Here is a 24,704-nt window from a genome sequence, read left to right on the forward strand (position 1 = left end):
TAAATTGAAGCGAAGTGAATCTTTTAATATTATTATTTATAATAGTAATAAACAATTACAACTGATGTAAACTCTAATGATATGATTTTTATAATTCTAAATATAGTACAATAATATATTTAATCAATATCTGAGTGAGAAATTGTACGATAGTGCTATTGTTATAAAAAAATTATCTTGTAACTAATTACAATAAGAAAGTTTAGTACAGGTAAATAATATTATAATTATTTATAGGATTTTATTAAAAATATTCCAAACACGGATTAATTGAATTTATATACAATTTAATGATTGATAAGTTTACTTTTGGTTTTCGATTTCAATATTTTTTGATTTTATTATTTTCTTGACATTAGAAAAGAATCGATTTGATTTCCCTATAGGTTTTGTTACCCTCGCGGTTTTGGAAGTACCGAAATAATACCGAAATTATACGGTATAAATACTGCATAAATCTGGTATTACTCGAGTTATTTTAGCCAGTTTTTTTGCCGCATTATTACCAAAAATTTACGAAATAAATTCCTAATATTTACGGTAATAAAACAGAAAAAATACGGTATTTTCACAGAATTAAAACAGTAATTATACAGCATATTTATAGTATATTTTCGGCATTTTTGCAGCATCAAACCGTTCTACCCGTAAAAAAATTTATATATAATTATATAAAATTTTATTCAGTTATATCTAATTTTATATAATTATATAGAACCTTATAAAGTTATATATTAAATAACTGTCATGAAAAAAAAAAAAAAAATAAAAACACCCGTTAACTCGTGGACTCGATCCCGAGACCTATTTGTTCAAAGTCTGATCTGGTAGCCATTATGTCAAATCACTTACTTGAAATATATTAATAATTGTATTCAGATGGATACAAACAAACTTAAGAAAATTGAAAACATCGATTTTTACAGATAGTAATTTTCACTTACATGTTTTTGTTTGAGTAAGAATATTGTGAACCAATAAAATAAAATAAAAAATATTACATTTTGCACATTTTCGATGATTTTAAATGCAGAAGCGAACAAAAAATAAAACCATATTTTTTTACAATTTTCTATTTTATCAGCGTAAATCTGGCGAAATTGCAGGATACTGACGGTATTATTATCATAAAAACAACGATTTTATTATTACTACATTATCGTATTATAGTTTTTATACAGCATTTTTTTGGTAAGAGTTCGATATTGTTATAGTTTTTTTACAGCATTTTTTCGGTAAAAGTTCGGCATTTTTATAGTAATATTACTGTAGTAATCTGGTAACTCTACAGGGTGCCATCGAATTGTCCTAAAAGCTAGTTATCTACAGTGCTACTGAACGTCAGTTGCTGTTTGTTCCCTATAGAGCTATGAAGCGGTTGATATTTATGGCGCATGTATTTGATTCCAATGATTGTTTGAGATAGAGGTTTTTTTAGTCTTTCAAATTTAGAAACTGCCATATTTCAATGCATTTGACTTTAGAACCACTATAATTTCAGCACCAACGTATTAAATCTCTTATAGATTTAAGACCTATGATTTTTATCATCTCTTATACTATACACCTACATTATGATGAGTCTTGTATTATTCATGACCGTGTAACTTAGAAAGCTTATATAAAATCATCTCTCACTTATAAATACATAGATATTATAACGCAACATATTTAAGTGACTTATGTATTAAGTGTCAAGCTAATTATGTACTTGTCATAAGTAATATCAATGCAATTGGCAGCTAGTTCGATTTAACTCCACAGTAGCTTTAAGCCTTCAACTAAATGCTGCCAATATATTACGTCCCCGCAGTTTTTGTAGACCTTGTATGTTTGTGTCCGTAATGCTTAGCAACTCTATATTTTCAGCCCAGGTATCCCTGATAGCCAAGTTGGTGAGAAACTGATGAGAAACTTGCAGCCGCAACTGGAACCAAGTTGACCGCCAACAGTTGGTACCTCCAATAGTTGATGGACATTTTCTGAGAAAGTTGGTGGCAAAAAATGTAAATCCAAAAAGTTGACGATCACTTCCTGAGAAAGTTGGTGGCAAAAGTTGCTTGCAAAAGTTGGCAATCATAAGTTGACGGTAAATTTCTTTTCAATTTCCTCAGAAACTTGCATTCCAGTTGCGGCTCCATACTGGCACCAACTTTCTGAGAAAGTTGGCGGTAACTTGTAGCCAAAAGTTGCAAAAGCTGAAGTTGTCCATAACTTGTCGTCAAGTTGGTCGGAAACTAATGAATGACCAACTTTTTTACGATCAACTCGTGTTATCAGGGATACTTTGTTGCTATTTTCAAAAATTTTACCGACCGCTACGATTGTCGGTTGTTGCCGATAAAGTAAATTTGGAATGGTAACTTGAAAATACATTTAACACTGTTTTTTAAAATTCATACGAGAATACGTCGGTCGGTGCTGCTCTCTTGTGAATATTTCACAGATCTTTTTGTTTCAAATATTTATTATAACCAAATGTTTCTCAAAATTCTGAGAGGTATATTTTCAATGGTTCAAATACAAAAAAATAATTTTTAGAACTTATTAATTAACAATAAGAATGCCAGGACGTTCCAATGTAGGAGAAATCCGTCTGTTTAGTAAAAATAAAGTTTGAATTATATTCGTAGCTCAAGATTATTTTTAAAATTTTTGTGTAGAGGTGGGTGGTGCAGAGCGGCCCCCCTAAAATTTTGATCATAAAAAAATTTTTTTTTTTTTGTCTAATTACTATAAATCCGATATATTTCCGCATTTTTAGCTCTACCTATTACACCTAGGGCAAAATGGACCAGCCGAAGATTCTGAAAAAATAATTCTTTCAAATTTTTATCGTCAAGTTAAAAAAAATTTAATATGTTAATCCATTTTTCGGATGATTCTCTATAACTGGGGCAAATTTGGCCTCTAAAAATATTCGAAAATAATAATTTATATTTTAATTGATAAAATTTTTTAAATAATACGAAATGATCTGTAATTTAAAAAATCAAAAAACACGTTTCTATAGGGTTCAAAATAATTACAAATAAGAAATATAGAATTGTTCTTTTTTTTTTTTTTTATTAAATAATAATTAATAATTAAGCTAATCGAGGGGGAACGATTTATCACAACTTAACTAATTTTTTTTGAGTTATATGAAACCAAACATAGTTGTTAAGAGAAAGAAATACATCCTTAATGATGAAAACAATTTAAAAAAAAAAAAAAAAAAAAAAAAAAAAAACAAAAAAAAAAAAACTTTTTATCATTTTTTGGAGGGGGCAGCTCTGTCCCACAAAAAAAAAAAATTTTTTTTCAGAATTTCGGCAAAATGTCCATAAATTTGTTCGAAATAAGACAAAAGTGATCTGATAGTTAAAAACCACAAAAAGTAATAATTGGCTTAGGAGGGCCGCTCTGCCCCACCCTCCCCTATTCATATCTGGTGATCTCTTTTATAGTTTTGGATTTATTTTGGGAACGAAGTTCCTTATGGGGCGTTGCGGAGGGGTATCCTAACTGGCAAAAAACGTTCATAAGGCGAGAAAAAAAATCTGTCTATCGGTTGACCCTGCGGGCCAGCCCCAAAACTTCCCGGTGTTTTCGAGCTCCTTGAGCTCGAAATCATTATTGTAAACACATTTTTGAGCTCTTCGAGCTCGAAAATACTTTCGTATGCCATTGTTTTTGAAAAAAAAAAACCGTTTTTTAGCATTTCTTTTTCCCGCGATATCTCGCGAACGAATTAACCGATTTTGATGGTTAAGGTGGCAATCGACGCATTTTATCAAATTCTAGAGCTGAGTAGATTTTGAAGTCGATCGTTACAGTCGTTTCTGAGAAATCACTAAAAAACTAAAATAAATTTTTTTTTTTTTCGTAATTCGCCAATATTTTCGAGTCTACTTAATCAAATGATCTGAAATTTTTAGGAAAGTTGACGGCCAACAAACTCTTTCGATTGCCACCTTAACCATCTAATTCGGTTCATTACTTTAAAAGTTACAAAGAGTTTACACACACACACGCACACACACACACACACACACACACACACACACACACACACACACACACACACACACACACACACACACACACACACACACACACACACACATACACGCACTCGGACATTATTCTGAAAATAGTCAGAATAGCTTCCTAGGACCTCAGTACTTCGACATCTGATGAAAACTCGATTTTCGAAAATCGAGGTAAAAATAATTACTTCCCGAATTTTTCGAAAATCGTCGTAAGATTTGTATGTATAGTCTATGTATGATGGCTATACAGTGTCTAATGTATAGTCTACGGTATGACTGTTAGTATAGTCGAGAAGATGAAAACCTACGGTAAATAGTCACAGGTCTCCTAAAAATATGGTTGATGGCTTAAACGATCCGAAATGGCTTCTAGAGAAAACATTGTTTGGATTTTTTCTGGACAAGAAAATTACAATTGTTAATAACAAAAAACCGTTAAGCAAATTAACCGTCCATCTTTTTGGCCAGAAAAAATTCTGGTGTCATCTAGACACTTCAAAGAATATGATTTTTTGGTAATGAAAGTTGTATCACCATTTTTCAAAAAGTTATTCAATTGTTAATTAACATTTTTTTTACGGGTTTGTGTTGTAATAAAAGGCGGTATAAAATTTTAAATAATTAATCTATAAATTTTTTGCTTCTTAAAGCCCTTTTTATAAACATACTCAACAAGATAACGTCATGAAAGTTTATAAATTACTTTTTTTTCATTCATTATTAATTTGTGAAGTAACAAAAAAATTAAAATTCTAAATAATGTATGTTAAATAATTTTTTTTCAAACTTTAAGCTATTACTGATTTCATATACTTGTTAGGCATTATATGATTACTTTTCAAATTTTTTCATGCCATTTGTTTATAAATTTTTTTATTAATTAAATATTTTAGAAAAATTTTTTTTCACCATATTGTTAGCGTAAGAAAATAATGATTTTTAAAAAATAATTTTTTCTTAAAAACAATATCTTATTGTTTATATTCGTTTCTTTCATATTTGGATTATTTTAATAAATAATTCAGAAATCGTTTTTTTTTAATCATAATTAGCATTTCTAAACACACTACTGGAAAAAATTAAAGGATAAAAAAAAATCTGAAATTTTTGGGCGATTTTCAACAGGCCGTAACTTCGAGAGAAATGGTCGTACAAGAAATAAAAAAAAGGGGAATTGTAACTCCAAGTGTCTACTTTTTGGATTAGAACTTAAAAATTTTTTAGCATCAGCGGTTTTTGAGTAATCTTAGAAAAACCAGCGACAAAAAAAATTTTCAAATTTTTTTTATTTCTTTTTTTTGGTCCACGGGCGTGGAAAAATTTTCTTTTGCTTAACCACTATAAAATCGGATACCTTTATTATTCAGCTTTAATTTCGTTTTTTATGGACCTTGATACGTCCACTTCTCGCCGAGATATCGGTCTTCAAATGGAAAAGGATTCTTTCGTCTTCGATTATCGATATCTCAGAAACCAATGATCGCACAGAAAGTTAATGGTGGGTTTCAAAAACTTGAATAAATTCTCTTTAACGATTAGCCATTGCTTTTTCGAAAAAAAAATTTTTTCCTATCGTCTCATGAATTTAAAAATACAACAAACTAAGGGCTTTTCATTGTTTTTTTCGGAAAATCAAGCGCTGCAACGAAAATATTGTGGAAATTGATAATGTTGAGTGTGCATTTTACAGTTCAACATGTCCGGAAAAACCCTACGAAGAGCCAGATTAATCCAACCTCATACATTTGTGCTTGAAATTTTATAGCAAATATCGTATGGAATTTAAAATACGTGTTTTGAATTTTCAAATACATGGTTTTAAAAATAAAATTAGGCGTATTTGAAAATTTTTAAAAATGTATTTGAAAATAAAAAAAAAAGTATTTAAAAATCGAAAGTGTATATTTGAAAATTTAAAAACGTTTATTTTATATTCTAAATGAAATTTTTAATTAACTTTTACGCACAAATGTATGTAAATCTATTTTTTGTTAAATTTCGTAGATACAGATATAAAAATACATGAGTGGTCGGGTACTAGTTCATTGGTCGGGTATTGGGGCTTCTACCCCTTCCCATGCAGATATAGCAGAGAGTGTAATGGCAGGAGGGGATAAAAAACCGCACGATCTGGCTGCGTCTGCACTGCCAAGAACTTTAGTGTCCTGCCAAACCTGGCGTTGTATAGTGAGTGTCAGCGTTCTATTTTTTTCAACGTTATGTTTTCATAAATAAAAAAAAAAGATGAACTGTAAAGTTATTTATCGACGTAAAAACCCTCGTTTGAAGTTTTCTGATAAAATTGATGATGGCTTCTCATATCACTGTTATAATACTATCCACGATACCAGGTAATTGACACATGACTTATTAAGTATAAATATAAGGCAAGTGGCCCAGCACCCGATCACTCATGTATTTTCTGTATCTATATTGACTACATTTTACTGAATATTGATATACAAATACATGGAGTGATCGGGTACGAGGTCTTTTACCTTAAGGTGTAATTGTTTGCACATTCGAATTCTAGCACGAGTTTATTATACCCAATAATAGAGACCTGTGCCGACACGATTAAGTACACGTAGCCTCACTCATTAAAATATTTTCAAATCTTTAATAAAGTATCAATTTTTCAAATTTATTAATCCTCGCTTTTATTTTTATTTAATACAGATGATTATTTTTTATACTCAAAAATTTATTTGGATTAATGTTCAAAATACGGAAGTTTCTAAAAATATTTCGTTTTCCAAAGTGAACTTAAAGTTATTCCCCATGTAGGAACTTACAAGCTCTGACAACGGGGCTAAGCACGGACCAGGACTGGGTAACCCAGCTCTGGCTCCCCAGTGTCGGCCCTAGCTAAGGCCCAGGACTGGGCAACCTAGCTCTGGCTTCCCAATGTCGGCCCTAGCTTAGGTCCAGTCGTGGGCAACCTAGCGCTGGCTTTCCATCCTTGGCCCGAGATTAAACCAGAACTAGTAAGCCCAGCTCTGGCTTCCTAGTGTCGGACCTAGCTAAGGCCCAGTCGTGGGCAACCTAGCGCTGGCTTTCCGCTGTTGACCCCAAACGAGACCCAGTCATGGGTAACCCTGCTCTAGCTCTTCAATATTGGCCCAAGCTTGAACCAGAACTAGTTCACCGAGCTCTGGGTTTCCACGGTAGACCCTAGCTAGGACCCAGCTATGAATAACTTCTACCCATACAGGAAGCCCCCGAGTTGAACGACGGGGCCATGCCTGGGACATTATTGGGAAGCCCGTCTTGGCAAACCTAATAATTTCGAAAAATTAATTTCTAATTTTTTTTATTTATGACTTGAATATGAAAAAAAATATATTTTATTATAGATAAAAAGTAACTGAACGTAAAAAAGCAATAAACGGGTAGTTAGAAATAAAATTTTCTAATTTGTAGCACGTTGTATTATTTTTTATTTTATTCATTCGAAATCTCATATCGTAGTGACATTTATTTCGTGCAAAAGCCCTCGCACGGTTGTGTTCTAGCAGCAGGTACTTAGCAACCAAGCATTTATCGAGTTTAATTTCAAGCAATCGTATTTCTCGGTCAGAGTATAACGCTGCTAGAAATACGAAAGCAAAGTAGAAAAAAAAATAGAAAGAAAAAGAGATGATAAGAGAGAGAAAAAGAGAGTAGGAAGGGGGGAGGGGGAATAAATAACAACTGTGTTGTTCATTCGCCTTGGTTGTTAACAGTGAGTTCCATCAATAAACACGTTATCGATTTGTTGAATGACAAACCGGCAACGAGTATAAGTGATGGTAATAAACTTGTGTGAGATAATACGATGTGACAGAAGTGCGTTATGTCTTATGTGCATTTAAGCAGTTTTCGAGTTAATTTTGCTTTAAGCTTCATGAAAGACAATGCTATGCTATATGTATATCAAAGCTTAAATGGTTACGTGTGATAAAATAGCTTTGGAGATTGTGAGGTTGGAAGTAAAACTAAAAATAAAAAAAAAACCGGTGGGGATAAAATAGAAGCTAGTTAAACCAACTAGGGATGGTTTATACTGCTGAAGCTACTGTAACACTCGGTAATCTTCTGTGAAAACGTTTCCGTCATTAGTTAAGTTCAAAGTTGGATTGCCAAAGTTTTTTTCTCGCTTTTACTTGTATTTTATTTTTATCTTGGTTACGTACACTAATCAAACCAATATTTAAACACTAATTTCGTCACCTTCGTTCTAATTTATTAACTGGTTTATTATTTTTCTTTTTCAAAATATTATTAAAAATCCCGGAAAAGGGGAATCCATATATGACCATATATTAGGGCTACATATAATCCATATACGAAGCATATAGTGCCATATGTGATTCATTTTTCACGGGATAAGAAAATTGAGATTTTTTCTGAATTTGCGATTATCTGAAATCGATTATAATTCAAAATTGAACATAGGAATTAATTTACTGAATCTATTAATGATGTACACCAAGTACATCCAAATCAATTTTTATTATTTCATGTATTTTTATTAAAAATTTTTTCATGATTTTAAATTTTCCCAGCTACTTCGTATTTTTTAAGATTTTGTTATTTTTGTAGAGTTAATTTTTATCGTTTTTCGTAAGCTTTGAACGAGTGCTAGGCGTAATTTTTTTATAGAAAATCAGTTTTTAGTAGGATAATATTATGAGGTATCTATGGAAAATAAGATGATTCGTTATGTTTGAAATTTATCGTTATAGATAGATATCTCTGGAAACGAAAAAACCAATTTTAAAGTTTGATACAGTAATCGACGGATTGCATCGAGTTCTAGAGTTGATCAGTTCAATCCTCTTAAAAATAATCAGAAAAAAATCGTTTTTTACATTTCTTCTCCAACGATATCTCTGGAACGAATTCACCGATTAAAATGGCTGTTGCAACAATCGAAGCGCTTTATTGAGTTCTAGAACTCAATAGATTTTGAAATTAATTGATTGAGTAGTCTTGATAAATTTTAAAAAAACTAAAAAAAATTTTTTTTTTTTTTTGTATTTCTTAAATTTCTTAGAGTTTAATCGATCGAATGGTTTGAAATTTTTAGGAAAGTTGACGGTCGATAAGCTCTTTCGATTATCGCGAGAACGAGTCAAATTAGTTGAATAGTTTAAAAGTTTTAGAAAGCTTACATATACACGACATACATACACTTGGGCATTCCCATGTAGGAACTTACAAGCTCTGACAACGGGGCTAAGCACGGACCAGGACTGGGTAACCCAGCTCTGGCTTCCTAGTGTCGGCCCTAGCTAAGGCCCAGTCGTGGGCAACCTAGCGCTGGCTTTCCGCTGTTGGCCCCAAACGAGACCCAGTCATGGGTAACCCTGCTTTAGCTCTTCAATATTGGCCCAAGCTTGAACCAGAACTAGTTCACCGAGCTCTGGGTTTCCACGGTAGACCCTAGCTAGGACCCAGCTATGAATAACTTCTACCCATACAGGAAGCCCCCGAGTTGAACGACGGGGCCATGCCTGGGACATTATTGGGAAGCCCGTCTTGGCAAACCTATACTGTCCCATGCCTGGGCCATAACTGGTTAATTAGTATTGGCCATTCCAATGATTACCCAGGCTTGGGCCAAGACTGAATACCCTAGCTTTGGCCAACCCTAGAGTCACCCTAACATGGGCCAAGATTGAATAACCTAGCCTCGGCCGTTGGATGGTTACCCTAACATCGGCCAACACTAGATAACCTAGCCTTGGCCAAGCCGAGAGTCACCCTAACTTGGGAATTATGGTGGTAGAGTAAGATAATTAAGCTGGGTTCTTGATAAATAATCAATTAAATTTAATAAATTTTATTTTAAAAAATTATGTAATTATAATATAAATAATACGAAATTATTTTTTTCTTTCTTAATCGAAAATATAGATTAAATTGCTCTTTATATTTCATAAAACCGAGTAGTTGTAGTAAAATGAACAAGTAGAACATATAAAAGTTTCAATTGAACGTTAGTAGGTTCGTCCAGTAGCCAGCGTTCAAACCCAGCAATCAGAAGGACGGCAGTTCGCGCCCAGAGCCCAGCAGAATTTTCACCGAGTTTTTTTCACGTTATTTACTTCACTTAAATAGTTTAAACGTTAATGATCACAAACTCTAGTACTTTAATAATAATAAATTTTTTTTTTGAATTGAATTTATGTGTTTTTTCGATGCATGGGCCAAGTCTGGCAACCAAGCATGGGCCAGGCCTGGCAACCAAACATGGGTCAGGTCTGACAACCAAGGTTGGACCAGGTCTGGCATGCAAGCATGGGTCAGGGCTGGCAACCAGGCTTGGCACCCAGTTATCATTCCAGACTTCTACCAAGGCTGGAACAAGGCTGGCTTACAAGCTTGGCCCAGAGTTCAACATAGTTGAACCAAGCCTGAGCCAAGCCTGGGCCCGTCGTACTTTCCTGTCTGGGTCGGGACAACAGATTTTTAGCGTCTCCCAAAAAAATTGTTACAATGCAGTGATTTTTTTTAAGCGAAAAAGTTTGTCTTTTCTTTTCAAAATTTTCATTTTTAATTTGTAATTAAACAGTGTCTTGCATCATTAATTCAAACTATTTTTGAAAAATTGAGCATAATCAGTACGATATGTTCGAAGATATTGCAAAAATCAAAATTTTCAAATATGTTTTTTTTCGGATAACTTGTAAAGTACTTCATGGATTCATTCCAAAATATATCCAGCTCTAAAATTTACAAGGTACGTCGAGTGCCACCTCAACCATCAAAATCGGTTAATTTATTTCAAAATAAACCGTTATCGAAAGAATTTCGAAAAATTGTTTCTAATTAAATTCAAATTGTTTAACTAATCAATTAAAGTTGTTTTTGAACGTTAATGATTAAGAAACTGGATTGAATGCCACCTTGAACGTCAAAATCGGTTCATTATTATAACCGGGCAGCGTTGGTATACGACATGAGAGTGCGGCTCTCTCGCTGTCTCTGTCTGAATTTGGTCTTTCTCTGTCTCTCATATTACAGCCTGATTGCTAAGTTTGGCTGGGTTAAGCGCTAGACCACAGGGGATGATTTCGCGCAGCAGGTGACCGTAAGTCGGTCATGTGCGCATAATTAGGTAGGGGTCATCGGAGGTTGGGACCTGAGACGTCTCGATCAGGATCGACATTCAAGTCCAAGCTATCGACTCGACATTCAAGTGCAGGCAATCGATTCAAACGACACTCAAGTCAAAGTGCTGATACATACAGCCTCGTTACTCGTTGCTCGATTGTGAAAACTGTAAAAATTCTAAATTATTTTGCTCTCTCTATAAACTGGTTTATAAAACCAAATTTTGTTAAGTTGATTATCTAAGTGATTTGTGTGAGAGTATCCAGCACCAAGTCCAACATCAACAGCCAGGATCCGGAAGAGAAGGTCCAACATGCAGCGGCGTCCAATACCATCAGTACGTCGAACACAATAAAATCCAGATAAGATTTATGATAAAATTATTATATTTTTATATCTCTCTCTTCAACGTCAATCTAGTGTGAATAATTATTATTTATTTCCCATGTCCATTAAATCGTTACATGTAAATAAATTTGTTTTTTTTGTCACTAGACACTTATTTATTCATAGAAGAAATTTAATTTATATAAAGGGGAAATTTGTAAATATTTGGGGATTTGGTTAAATAAAATTAATTATATATAATAATTAAATTAAGTCTCAAAGAAATTACTTTTCATCACCAGTGTCTTAGAGAATAAGTTTAATTTCAGCCGCGTGTCCGGTCAAAACGAGTCGACCTACTCTCTGAGATCTATTTCCCGCATTTCAGAACCAGCGATATAATAATTATAATTTATATTTATAATTAATAATTAATTATTGAATCGGGAAATTTTGTAACTGTCGTTCGTGGCTACTGGACACGAAGTAGCCAAGGTCACCGTTATATTATTTCTAAAGATATTGATGACGATAAGTTAAAAAAATAATATTTTATACCATTTCTTTCGGATAAATAATAATAAAATGTACTAAAATATGTTCAAAATCATCCCAACTGTTAGTCTTATTGGTCTCTCTTGATCACCTCATAATTAAATGCAACTTCATCTTTAATTTAAATATAAATAAAACAGCTGATTCCATTTTGAAATTGATCTATATATCAAGAGGTTGAAAGTTATATTTGTATAACTATTTTTTATACAAAATTTTATTTTAAAACATTCTCAAAATCTACCTGACCAATCGAATTTAAATTCATAGGGCTTCTGTTAAATGTAGAATCCTTTTATATTCCTTTGTATCATTTCAATAGGACGGTTTGCTTAAAAGTTTTAAGATATTGAAACACATACATACACGCGCAGAAATCCATCTGGAAATCATCAGGATAGCTTCTTAGGACTTAAAAACGTCAAAATTTGATAAAAACTCAATTTTCGAAAATCGGACTGAAATCATTAACTTCCCGAATTTTCATTGCGGGAAGTTAAAAATTGTCTTAGGATTTAAATATTATCCAACCATTGACAAAATTGGTTGTTTCTATTTAATACCGGTCTCTTTGCGTAACGTCTTCAGAACATAGAAAAAAAATTATGGTTCTTCTATCCATGATATTATAGTAAAACATGTGTAGTAGCGAGTACTCGATATGTGCTAAAGGGCACTACATAAATAGTACTGATTTTACTATACGTGTGGTTCAGGTTATTCCAAGGTTATTCCTTTACTCCAATTTGTAGTAACCTAAACTACAGCTGCTGTTGTAGCAGCTATAATTTCTTGTCCGTGAAAGTTTACTTTTTATAAAAAAATTTATTATGTGTGTATTTCAGATATATAAGATGCTATGAACGTCGAGCTCACGGTTGTCCTGCTCGGGGAAAAATAACAAATGATGAACTTGATTTATCGATCGTTCATAACCATGTAAGAAATCCTCAGTTGCAGAAATATTGCATCTTTCAAGATGCATTGTTTATTGCGGCAACGGCACGCCCTTATAGATCCCTGAAAGTTATATTTGACGATTTGAGTGTGCAGTAAGTTTTTTCAGTAGCTACGATTTTTTTTTCGACACATACATATATCTATATCTATATCTATACTAATATATAAATCTATAGGCTCTGTCTGTACATGGTGATTTTATTTCGAATTATGCGTCAAATATCATTTTTATGACCTACTCATACTGTATCTACCTTTTTTAGAATTTTCGTCTGTCTGTCTCTCTGTCGGTTTGTACCTTTATAACTAATCAACCACTTATCTGATTGAGATGAAATTTTTTATACATATACAAGATGCTGTCACTTAAAATATAGGCTACTTTTTAAATCAATTATAAATCAGAATTCGGGTATATAAATTATTTTTCTAAAAGTATAAGAAAAAAACAGTTAAATTACAGGCATCAATTGTTTTTATTCCATTAGCGTCAATTGTTTTTATATAACGCGTATCAATTGTTTTTTATATTTTTTTTTTTTAGATTAGATTTTGTTTCATTTATCAATTGTTTCTGTCAATTGAATCGTCTATCACATTTCATTAAGCAGTCAAAATAAGAGTGTCTAATCTGACTTATTTGTAACTAAGTAAGAATGTAAATCTATTTAATTTATTACTTGAATTTTTTTAATTTATTGTATGATATATAGGATTAAAAAGACAAAATTACGTATCTTACGCAATATGTAAAATAAATGAAGATCATAACCTATAAATAATCATTTATATTATTTATAAACAATTTTTGTGCATTAACTTATATAAAAAATTGGATTCAAAAGATAAAGATAAGTACTTGATTTCACTTAGTTATCTATAGTAATTTTTATTTTTGTATGCTAAGGTAACCAAGATTGACCAATTCAATATAACTTATCGTAATTAATAATTTTATATTTTAGACTAGCCGCTACCCGTGGCTTCGCACACGTAAGTTCTACAATACATATATTAGTATTATAATAAGATTTACTAAATAATTCAAGTAAATATATATATATATATATATATATATATATATATATATATATATATATATATATATATTTATCAATATATATATATATATATATACATGTAAAATATACATCATAATATAAACATAAATTTTATTATTGTATATATATGGTTACCTTCTCTTTTTTCTAGGATAAATAATTCCATAAGGATCGGTTTTAGAAAAATCAATATTATATTGCTTCATCATTTTGTTTTAAATAAATTAGTTTTTAAATTTAAATTTTATTTTATAAGATTTTATTCATTTATTATAATTATTTCCAGATGCACAAAATTATTTTGTTAATTCTTTTATGTGTGATAGACGTTATGAAAATATAATTTAGTAAATAAACAGTTTTTTTTTTTTAATTACTTTAATTAGCTAACTTCACGTTTTCATAAAATTTATTTATCACATTTCAATTATTTTTATTTACTAATTCATATAGTATTATCAACATAAAATATTGGTTCAATATAATAATTTTGAACTGAAAAAAATGGCGGTAAATCACTATGACTTAGAATTTTTATTGGAACAAGCAAATAAATTATTCAGTAGAGATAATTGGGCTCATGAAATAATTGATCAAACAATTGGTAATATTTTGCTTTTGAAATAACTGTAATTGATAGTTTTTTTTATTCATCTAAAAATTATTTATAAATTAAAATTTTTTAATTTATTATTTAGATTTTGTAAATGAAAATAATAAAATTGTTTATGTTGGGTGTTCGACGGTGGTAAGAGTTCTTCTCAAATCTGGAAGATTTCATGAAAATGTAGGGTTTCATGAAGGCGTGTCTGAGTCCACTGGGAAAGCTTTCGAGGATGCGAGAAAAGTTGCTATCATTTAAAATATTATTTGTAATCTTAAATATTATTATGATAACTACTCTATTAACTACTAATTTTTTAATAATAGATATCATACACGGATGCCCTCTATAGGACATTACTATCATTCGAAGAATTTGGCGAACTGATAATTAAAATTGAAGAAAAAAAAAAAGATTAGAAAAACAAAAAAAATTAAAAAATGATTGGATAAAAAAAAGTAATAATATATTGATAAAATAATAAGAACTAATCCTGATTAAACAAAGCGATTTACTCAATAATAAATATGTATCTATATAGCATTAAGATTAAATCGTTTTGAATTATTTTGAATCGTTTCTTTTAATCAGGGAATTAATTAATTGCTATCATAATATAAACATTTGATATTTAATATAGATATGGTGGAAGCTACAGTTAGTAATAAAATCTTAGAGGAAATGGAAAAAGATTCGATGACAGAAGTTTAATTAAAAAATAATTGATTTAATAAGAATTACGTTATGTGATAATTAATTGTTCATAAAAATATTTTAATTGCTATTGACATGATTTTAGTATAATTATAATAATGAGACTGACTATGATGATTATAGGAAACATAATACTTGAAAATGAATCGAAATAAGCTCAAAGAACATAAAATAACATACACATACATACATATGTATATATATATATATATATATATATATATATATATATATTTACTTGAATTATTTAGTAAATCTTATTATAATAGTAATATATGTATTGTAGAACTTACGTGTGCGAAGCCACGGGTAGCGGCTAGTATATATATATATATATATATATATATATATATATATATATATATATATATATATATATACATATATTGTGTCATTTTAAGGCTATATTTTTTTTTTACTGCTATACCTGAAAATCTGGAAGTATAAAGAAAATAAAAAATTATGCCGCTGATCTAAAGGGTTTAAGTCTAATAGCGGCTTAGCTCATCAAAAAATTCGATTTAACATTTAAATAACACGAGAAATTTTTTGTTTTTAACTTTGAGTATTTTTAACTCGTGAACAAATCAATAGATTGAATTGACTAATACACATTTTTATAAGAAATTGAACACTCGACAAAAAAGGTCCTATCATTTTTCGATCGATCCATCTGTTCTAAAGGTTATTAGAGCTCGAAGTCAAGTTATAGTAAATTTCGAGATCTTTTTACTTTTCCGGCAAAACTATCAGACTTATCATAAAATGTTGTAAGGTCTTTTTTGTTGACGATTTTATTTTCTAAAAATTATTATCAGTACAGTTTTTTCAAATTCCGCATTGTTTTCTAGTTATTTTAATTTCAATATCAAGCTCTTGTAATCGATCAGAACACTACTTTTTTAAGAGCTTGATATTAAAATTAAAATAACTAGAAAACAATGTGGAATTTGAAAAAATTTAACTGATAATAATTTGTAGGAAATAAAATTTTGTACAAAAAAAATCCTATAATATTTTGTGATAATTCTGATAGATTTGCCGAAAAAGTAAAAAGATCTCGTAAAAATACTCTAAGTTAAAAAAAAAATTTCCCGTATTATTTAAATGAGAAATCGAATTTTTTGATGAGCTAAGCCGCTATTGGACTTCAAACCTTTAGCCCAGCGGCACAATTTTTAATTTTCTTTATACTACCAGATTTTCTGATATACTAGTAAAAAAAAAATTTAGCCTTAAAATGACACACCCTAATATTTATATATATATATATATATATATATATATATATATATATATATATATATGTTTTATGACAGAGAGACTAATCTTGCCAAGTCTGGTCGCACCTAGTATTATAGTCGAATATTAGGGCGCCACTGGAAGATGGACTCGGCCTTCCAGAACCGGATGTTGGAGGATTTTATTTTAATTAATTTAAATTAATTTGTTACTCAGGGTCGTTTGTAATATTTTGTGAGTGAGAAGAGGAATCGTAGAGTAGGCTGAAATAATGTTAATTCAAATTTTATTTAATTTAAGCACCTTGCTTTATTTTATTGACCTTGTGACAATAACCATTTCTTATGGCAAACTAATATTCTTATGACAAACTACTGAGTCCCCTGGACATTACTTATGACAAACTAAATTTCCTTATGACAAACTAAATTTCCTCGTCCCCTGGACGGTAACTTATGACAAACTAAATTTTCTCTCGTCCCCTGGACGGTTTTCCACACCCACACACCCACTTAATTTATACCTCGTCCCCTGGACGGTAAACCTTAATATGAATTTAAAAACATCCCCTGGATGTATAATTGTTTAAAATAACTTAACATGTCCACCGGACCTAAATCACAGACACAGTTTTCCTTTACTAAAATTACTGACTCGACTTTGAACTCTACTTTATTTTATTTAATTCGTACTCAATGACATCACTTTCTTTTACTCAATTATTAAACTTGATATTTTAATATAAAATTGCACTAATAAAATTTCCAGTATAAACATTTCACAACTACTTAATTCTCACTGATTCATTTATTAATTTTCACTGTCTTATTTAATTCAATTATATTTATTAATTAATTAATTTTGGTTTTAATTTAATTATTAATTAATTAATTTTCACTGACAATTTTCCCATTGATATCTAATTCCAAAATTTATATCTAATTAATTTACTCCAAATTTCTGATAATTATTTTCATTATGTATTTTAACATTCAACTTAATTCACTGACAAAATAATCCATCCTTAACTTTACTCGAGACAATTTTATCGTAATTTTCTAGCGTCTTACTTTTGATTTTATAATTTTAATTAGAATTATTTTAACATTATTTTATAAATATTTTATGACTAAATTTTACGACTAGAATTACGTTAAAATTGACTCGAACATTCGGCCGGTAAATTGACGTCGCAAGGCCTTAATTTACGATTTTACAACGCGGGAAAACTTTTGTCTAGAGCGGCCGACAGGCCTGAATACATTTATTAAAATTATTGAATTTAATTATTGAATAATTTACGCGGAAAAATTTATTTTATCCCAGCCGAGAGGCCTCGAATGAAATAAATTTCGAGTTACAGCAGAACGACGAGTACACGGCAAAGATTTTACGTAAATTTCGGGACTCCGAGACGCGTGATTACACTAGCCGACGGGCCTTGAAATATCAATCTAATATCGCGAAACCAGCAGAAAGATATTAAGTAAATTAATTATCATTAATTCGGCCTTCAACTATTTAAGTTAGAGGCCTGAATTAATTATAATTTTTACCTCGAGGAAACTCAAACAGTCCTGATGAGAAGATATCAAGTGGTCTCGTCGCCTCCTCTAAGGTTCTCTCCGCTGGTCTGCACTCTCTCTCTCGTCACCCAGAAATTTCAATTGGTAATCTTGATGATGCTAAGTTTGCGTCCGTTGGTTCTCGTCGTCTGGACAACTCTTCACTTCTTTTTGTTCCGCAGTCCATTATATCTTTTCACTCCCGTCCACTTCTCCGGAAACCTATTCCCACTTTCTTAAACTAAAGGAAATGACGAACGGACGGGCCTTAGTGATCTATGCGACACCCGGTGACTAGTCGCAACACTACTCGTAACTTACGAGGTCATCGGCCGGTTATGGCGGGAACGAAATTCAAATTCAAATTTATTTATTTATTTATGTTCATTAAAATTACCCTGTCACAGTTTGTATGCATGTATGTATATCTACAATTATAATTCCCATGCTGTATCATCAAGTTTAACTATTTTGTTTTTTTTTTCGAGTATGGTCTTCTATTATTAAAAATTTGATTTATTTTTTTATCTTTTCATTAAACTTATTCTTTATTCTGTCTACCAAATGCGAATTTTCTCATTATCTACTTGAATTCACGTTAATATCGGATGAATAAACATATATTCTTATATATAGAAATCATGAAGCAGCGTCACAATTCACATGGCGGAAAATGCAGCCGCTTATGGAAAGTTGGCGCCGCAGTGACCGACCACCTCGTCCACCGATTCCAAGCAATCTACAACAGTTTGCCGATTTTTTAAACATGCCACAGTGGGCCTATAATTAACTTTACTATGAATAATTTTTAGTTTTAAATAATTCACCAGAAATAATAAATATAATCATAAATTTTAACGATTTGAGAAAAATCTCTGCTCCAATTTTTTAAATGTACATCAATAATAAATTATGAAGCAGAAAAATTAATTATTTAATTAATAAAATTTTACTGAAGTAATCATTACAGAAAAAAAAATTAATCAGTTGATAATAAAATAATTGCACATTAAAGTTTTGTCAATAAACAATTAAATTATTGCACTTCAGTTTAATGGTACGGTGTTACAAATTTTTTTTAATTAGTTGGATTTATTTTTTAATTAATGAACACGGGGTAATCGATATTCACAATCGATATAATTGCGGTCTTAGTTTTTACTTTTAATCATTTTTTTTCTATTTTTTTTATAGTAAAAAAAAAAAAGTAATAAATTAAAAAAAAAAAAACAAGTATTTTTTCCTCCTTCAATTAATAATTAATTTATAAAAATAATTAATATTTATAATAATAATTATTCGACAATATTTTATTTACTTATAAATGTTTTACATACTTGCGAGACTTTTTAGTTTATTTTTATCAAATTCGAAATTTAATTAATTTATCAACTAATTAATTAATCAATTAATTATTTTAACGTTGCACACTAATAGATTTTACGAATTTAAATAAGCAATAAATAATGCATACTTTTGCAACTAATTGAAAAAAAAAATAATTCAGTAAATTATTTACACAGACCACCCGTTTATTTAATAATTTTTGTATTTTCTCTCGTATTGAATTTATTACAGTTTTTATTATTATTTTAATCATATTATTTATTTACGAATTAATTTATCAAATTTACACAAATATGGACACTGTTAAAAATAAAAAAAAAATACGGAACGTATCGGAAATGAAGTCGTAAAATCAAAGTGTATTTTTTTATATTTGTAAATATTTTTACTTATCAAAAAAAGTAATAATAATCAACGAAATAATTAAAATTTATCATCATTACAAACTAATAATAATTTTATTTAAAAATTATTTAATTTTTTTTTTTTAACCGCCTTCGCATGCGTGACACATTAAAATGAAAAAAAAAAAATGAATATGTTATATATACTGAATATAATAAATTAAATTGTCTTATTATAAAAATAACACAATTACGTATTCAAATTAAATGGCTTACGTGACTTTAATTAACTCATTGTCATTACTCACTACATTTATTTAAAATTTTATTGAGTTGTAATAATTTCCATATGCTAATTATAATTTAAATCATGAGTAATCCAAATATTTTATTTATTTAAACTTTTTGTTACAACCACGCAGAGTTATCACTGTTTAAGTTTGAGATAAAATAGAAGATAAATAATTAGAGTGCGTTATTTAATTCGTATTAAATTTCATAATGATGATTAATAATAAAAGAGTAATCGCGCTTCATTAAAGAGGTACAGCGGTGTTAATTGATCTTTATAGTACTATTTAATAGTTATAATTATAATAATAATAATAATAATTAAGTATCTTATTACTTTTTTTTACCATCTTTTAAATGAATGAGAATGTAGCAGACATCAGACAAATCCAAAATTATAAACAAATAGAGCAAATAACAAAGAAAAAAATATTTATAAAAAAGGCATTTATAAATTTATAAATTTTTTAAGTGCGCATTTTTTTATAATTTCATTTTATCTGTTATTTACTCCACTTATGATCAATTTAAAATTTGTCTGATGTCCGCTAGAGAACTCATGTTAATACACTCATTCTTTTAAAGTCTTTACACAATTCTTATTTATTATTTTCCGAAAAAAATGATCTTATTGTAATCAATATAGTAATTATGATTGTTCCGTATTTCATTTTTTTTTTTAATTAACATGCAGTCTTATCACAATCAGACCATATTTAATAATGTATTTTAATTATATTTTAATTATTTTTTTTTTAAATACCGTGACGAGTCGAGACACGAGGTGGTTCGACGGACAATGAGGTAATAAATATTCAGCCTCAACATCGAAATCGAGGACAAGAAGCTTTGTTTCTTCAGTACTATTCCGTACGACTTCCAACAGCGTAAACAAGCTTTGTATCACTCACACGAATTCTCCATACGACTCCTCCACTTTCACCACTTTCTGAAGCCACGAGATTCCTTATAAAATCACCAGTCTTAACATCCCACAATTTCACAGTACCATCGTCCGAAGACGTTATAATAAAATGACTATTAAACTGAAGGCAAGTAACGGCCGATCTTTCTGTACGTCTGGATCAGTATTTGTCTCTAATTCATCCTCATCTACTGGTACCTCATCTTTACAATCCGCATCATAAAACAATTCATTATCGCTGATTTCATTCTTTTCTCGGCTCTCATCGTCCCAGCCTCCTCAACCTCATAAAATTCTTCCGAATCAGCTTTTGATAATAGACAGCTTGGAATTTTAACATTACTAGCACCACGAATACCTTCATCAGGACTTGAACTACTCCCACTTGGTTTGTCGCCTTCAATAACTTTTGACGATGACAATGACGTGGACGGTGACGAAGACGGTTGACAATAAGGATGAGGGTTCTGACATCACTGTATAATAGGACCCGTGGTCTTGTCTAGATTTTTGGCAGCTTCGGTACTTTAATTGACACAGTGATTAGTATTTTTATATATGTACATACATTTATATATATATTTCACGTATAAGACTTGATTTTAAATAATTTTGTTTTCCCCGTTTATTTAAGCAGTCACTGGTTGAGTTTCAAATATCACGGGGGTGCCGTGAAATTTTTCGAGATAAATTTAAGTATAATGAATATTAAAAAAAGATGTAAAAAATTAAATATCACTTGAGCAAGAGTGAAAATAAATGGGTATTAATTATTTACAATAAGTATTTGTTGAAAATAATAGAAAATTATTTTGTTGTAACTTACTTTGCTTAAGCGATTTACACAAGTAATAAACAATTTGTAATTATTAAAAATAAATAAATTATTAAAAATATCAAGGAATTTTAATAACAAAAATTAAACTTAATACATATTTAAAATTAGATTATTAAAATTCTTCTTTACAATTAAGTTTTCTAATAATTTACTTCAATGAATTCCAATTACTTTCGTAAAATGTGAGAATCTGACTATTACTTGATCGTATTAAAAATTTTGAACAATTCCATTCTCTCATTATTAAGGATTTTAGTTATTTCTGGTTTACTTGATAATTTTTTTAATTGAAATTTGCCGCCAATTGCTAATTCTGTGTCATGTGACAGCTGTCAGATGTTTACTTTTTAAATGACATAATAAAATAGTTAATGAGCGTGAATGTGACGGACATCAGACAATTTCTAAGTTGTAGAAAAATGAAAAAATTAATTCGAATAATGAAATTTAAAGAAATACGCGCGCTTATTTTTCAATGACCTGATTACGCATATTTTTTTTTTTTTGTTTTTGTTTTTTTTTATTTACATTTTATTATTTATTTCAAATTTTTCATTTTCCTCATTGTCAGTTACATTTACACTCATAACAGTTATTGTATTTTATCTTGTAGTAATTATGTTAATATTAAAGTAAAACGTATTTTTAAACATAGTACTTAAGTGTCATATATTTTATATATAAAAACATATCTCCAATAAGTATATAACATTTTCATAACCTCAATCTACATGTAACATTTAACGTCACACATATAAAATTATAAATAAATAGAGTAAATAATTAATAAAATATAATTCATAAAAAATGCACGTATTAATTTTTTCATATACGTACTTTTTTTAAATATGATTTTACCAATTATTGACTCTAATATTCTATTTATTAATAATTTTAAATTTATCTGATATCTGCTACATTCACACTTATCTTGTAATTTACAATAAAATAGATTTGATTTATTGCAATAATAGAAGTGACAAAAACTGGGTTAATAATTAAGAAAAATGGTCGGCACATGTTTTTCAATGTGTTCAGGAAAATAATGACGTCTGTAAGTTTAAAAAAAAATAATCACAATAATACAATTTCCCTAATCAAAAACTGCGATTGAAAAATTCTAATTGGGTTTTAATTGGAACTTTCTGATTGGCTCAATCGGTTTGAATCGAGTTTAAGCGAAAAATAATAAATTTATTTTCCGATTTAATCTGATGGAAAAATTTCAATCGGATTTAATGAAAGTTGTGATAAAATTATTTAATAATATTTTCAGAAGAGAACGAGAAGGTTTATTACGCATTTCAGAGATCGATGGAAAACCTAAAAATCAAAGGCACAAAAAAGCTGATTTCACTAAAATAATGAAATGTTTTCAAAGATCCAGTGTAGGTAAGTCAATTGCGGATGATCCTAGTGAGTTGAGACCAGATCCAGTACTCATGCTCACTGTCAGATATTTATTTAACAAGTACATTTATTAACTGAAATAATTTATCTGTCAAAAAATAACCCATATTAATTAAATATGATATGTTTTTCCAGAGTTTCACTCCAAAAAGGCATACGCTGGAGCTTAATTTATGAATTAACATTCAACAGGATCCGGGCAATAAAACAAGACATGATCATATAGAGATTAGATTCAACCAAAAGCATTAAAATTTTAGAACCAGTTTTTAAATTTCATATTTATGCTGCTGAAAGGTAAAAAAAAAAAAATTCAATCATCATTTATTTATTGAACTTATCTATTACAACAAATATTCTGTTTTAAGAATACGGAAGAGACCTTTAAGGAATTTTGTTCACAAATTGAATGATCAGCATTTACTGGAATTAAACGATTAGTCGTCCTGTACGACGATATCAATTATGCCAGCGCTGACGTTCACGAGGAAAAGAAACCAACGAATTAATTGGAAAAAAAAAAAAAAACAATTTACCAACAACCATTGAAACTGTATACCTCTTGCTTTATGAATTTGTAATAAATTTATACCATAATTTAAAATGTTACATAAGTATTTTTAGCAATAATATTACCATTCAAGTAATTGAATCAAAATAAAAAAGAAGAGAACCGAATTTAAAAAATATATATATATAATGAAAACAAAAAATGTAAAACAGGTCTAATAAAAGTTATTGTTGATGATAAATCTTTGAGTTAATTAATAAAATACTGTGTACTAAAATTAAAAACTTACATTTAACATGTATCTTATTATAACAATATAACAATATAAAATATCAATAATTGTAATTAATGAACTGGAACAAAATATCCAATTTAAGGACATTAATATGTAAATATATACATATGAGCCAATTTTTTAAAGAATAATAATAATGAGCTACGGATAATTATAATAAAATTTTGGAAATATTAGTTTTTAAACTTGAAAAAATAAGACTTTTACTTTTACTTGAAATTTAGGTTTGAAAATGTCAGAGAATTTAAATTAAAAAATTAAACTTAAATCATATTTAAAATCCTTCTTTGCAATTAAGTTTTTCAATAATTTATTTCAAAGAATTGAAATTATTTGTTTTAAACGTGAGAATCTGACTATAACTTGCTCGTATTCTAAATTTTAACCACTCCATTTCTTTCTGCAGTAAACTGTTTTGAAATTACCATTAAATTACCTACTTTGCCAACCGAAATGATAAAATTACAACAGTCAATACTGTATTTATAAATAGCAACAAAGTATACCTGGGCTGAAAATATAGAGTTGCTAAGCATTACGGACACAAACATACAAGGTCTACAAAAACTGCGGGGACGTA

The 24,704-nt window shown here is 29.5% G+C and overlaps 2 protein-coding genes and 1 long non-coding RNA gene across 16 annotated transcripts; all 3 read left to right on the forward strand.

Annotated features, from left to right (window-relative positions):
* The first annotated feature begins 115 nt into the window (after nt 1–115).
* On the forward strand, nt 116–24,047 carry LOC128668642 (uncharacterized). 13 transcript variants are annotated; one of them, XR_008404299.1, is made up of 5 exons: nt 116–211; nt 12,863–13,069; nt 23,185–23,300; nt 23,454–23,615; nt 23,687–24,047. XR_008404299.1 is itself a non-coding variant. In XM_053741990.1 (5 exons), exons 1-4 carry the CDS (start codon nt 6,279–6,281, stop codon nt 23,542–23,544), a joined length of 600 nt encoding a protein of 199 aa, XP_053597965.1. In that variant the 5' UTR covers nt 6,210–6,278; the 3' UTR covers nt 23,545–23,615; nt 23,687–24,047. The 13 variants fall into 13 exon arrangements, 3 of the variants coding, with proteins under 3 accessions (XP_053597965.1, XP_053597967.1, XP_053597966.1); XM_053741990.1 differs by lacking the exon at nt 116–211 and adding an exon at nt 6,210–6,385 and having other exon boundaries at nt 23,185–23,379; XM_053741992.1 differs by lacking the exon at nt 116–211 and adding an exon at nt 6,210–6,385.
* LOC128668644 (uncharacterized) lies at nt 13,080–13,958 on the forward strand. The gene is made up of 3 exons (XR_008404301.1): nt 13,080–13,389; nt 13,522–13,627; nt 13,691–13,958. It is a non-coding gene; the product is annotated as an uncharacterized LOC128668644 (long non-coding RNA).
* On the forward strand, nt 14,210–15,533 carry LOC128668643 (DNA repair protein RAD52 homolog). Of its 2 annotated transcripts, none has more exons than XR_008404300.1 (3): nt 14,210–14,885; nt 14,969–15,100; nt 15,283–15,533. XR_008404300.1 is itself a non-coding variant. In XM_053741993.1 (3 exons), exons 1-3 carry the CDS (start codon nt 14,543–14,545, stop codon nt 15,059–15,061), a joined length of 342 nt encoding a protein of 113 aa, XP_053597968.1. In that variant the 5' UTR covers nt 14,210–14,542; the 3' UTR covers nt 15,062–15,533. The 2 variants fall into 2 exon arrangements, 1 of the variants encoding a protein (XP_053597968.1); XM_053741993.1 differs by having other exon boundaries at nt 14,210–14,642; nt 14,737–14,885; nt 14,969–15,533.
* Nucleotides 24,048–24,704: the final 657 nt, after the last annotated feature.

Source organism: Microplitis demolitor, chromosome 9 (genome assembly GCF_026212275.2).
Source record: "Microplitis demolitor isolate Queensland-Clemson2020A chromosome 9, iyMicDemo2.1a, whole genome shotgun sequence".
NCBI classification, from domain to species: domain Eukaryota; kingdom Metazoa; phylum Arthropoda; class Insecta; order Hymenoptera; family Braconidae; genus Microplitis; species Microplitis demolitor.

Excerpts from the sequence above, each read along its gene's own strand:
- LOC128668642 (XM_053741990.1), top strand. The coding sequence starts at position 6,279 with ATGAACTGTAAAGTTATTTATCGACGTAAAAACCCTCGTTTGAAGTTT. Across the intron at positions 6,386-12,862 it reads AATACTATCCACGATACCAG|ATATATAAGATGCTATGAAC; the intron begins GTAATTGACACA and ends TGTGTATTTCAG. Across the intron at positions 13,070-23,184 it reads TTTGACGATTTGAGTGTGCA|AAGAGAACGAGAAGGTTTAT; the intron begins GTAAGTTTTTTC and ends TAATATTTTCAG.
- LOC128668643 (XM_053741993.1), top strand. The coding sequence starts at position 14,543 with ATGGCGGTAAATCACTATGACTTAGAATTTTTATTGGAACAAGCAAAT. Across the intron at positions 14,643-14,736 it reads AATAATTGATCAAACAATTG|ATTTTGTAAATGAAAATAAT; the intron begins GTAATATTTTGC and ends TTTATTATTTAG. Across the intron at positions 14,886-14,968 it reads CTTTCGAGGATGCGAGAAAA|ATATCATACACGGATGCCCT; the intron begins GTTGCTATCATT and ends TTTTAATAATAG.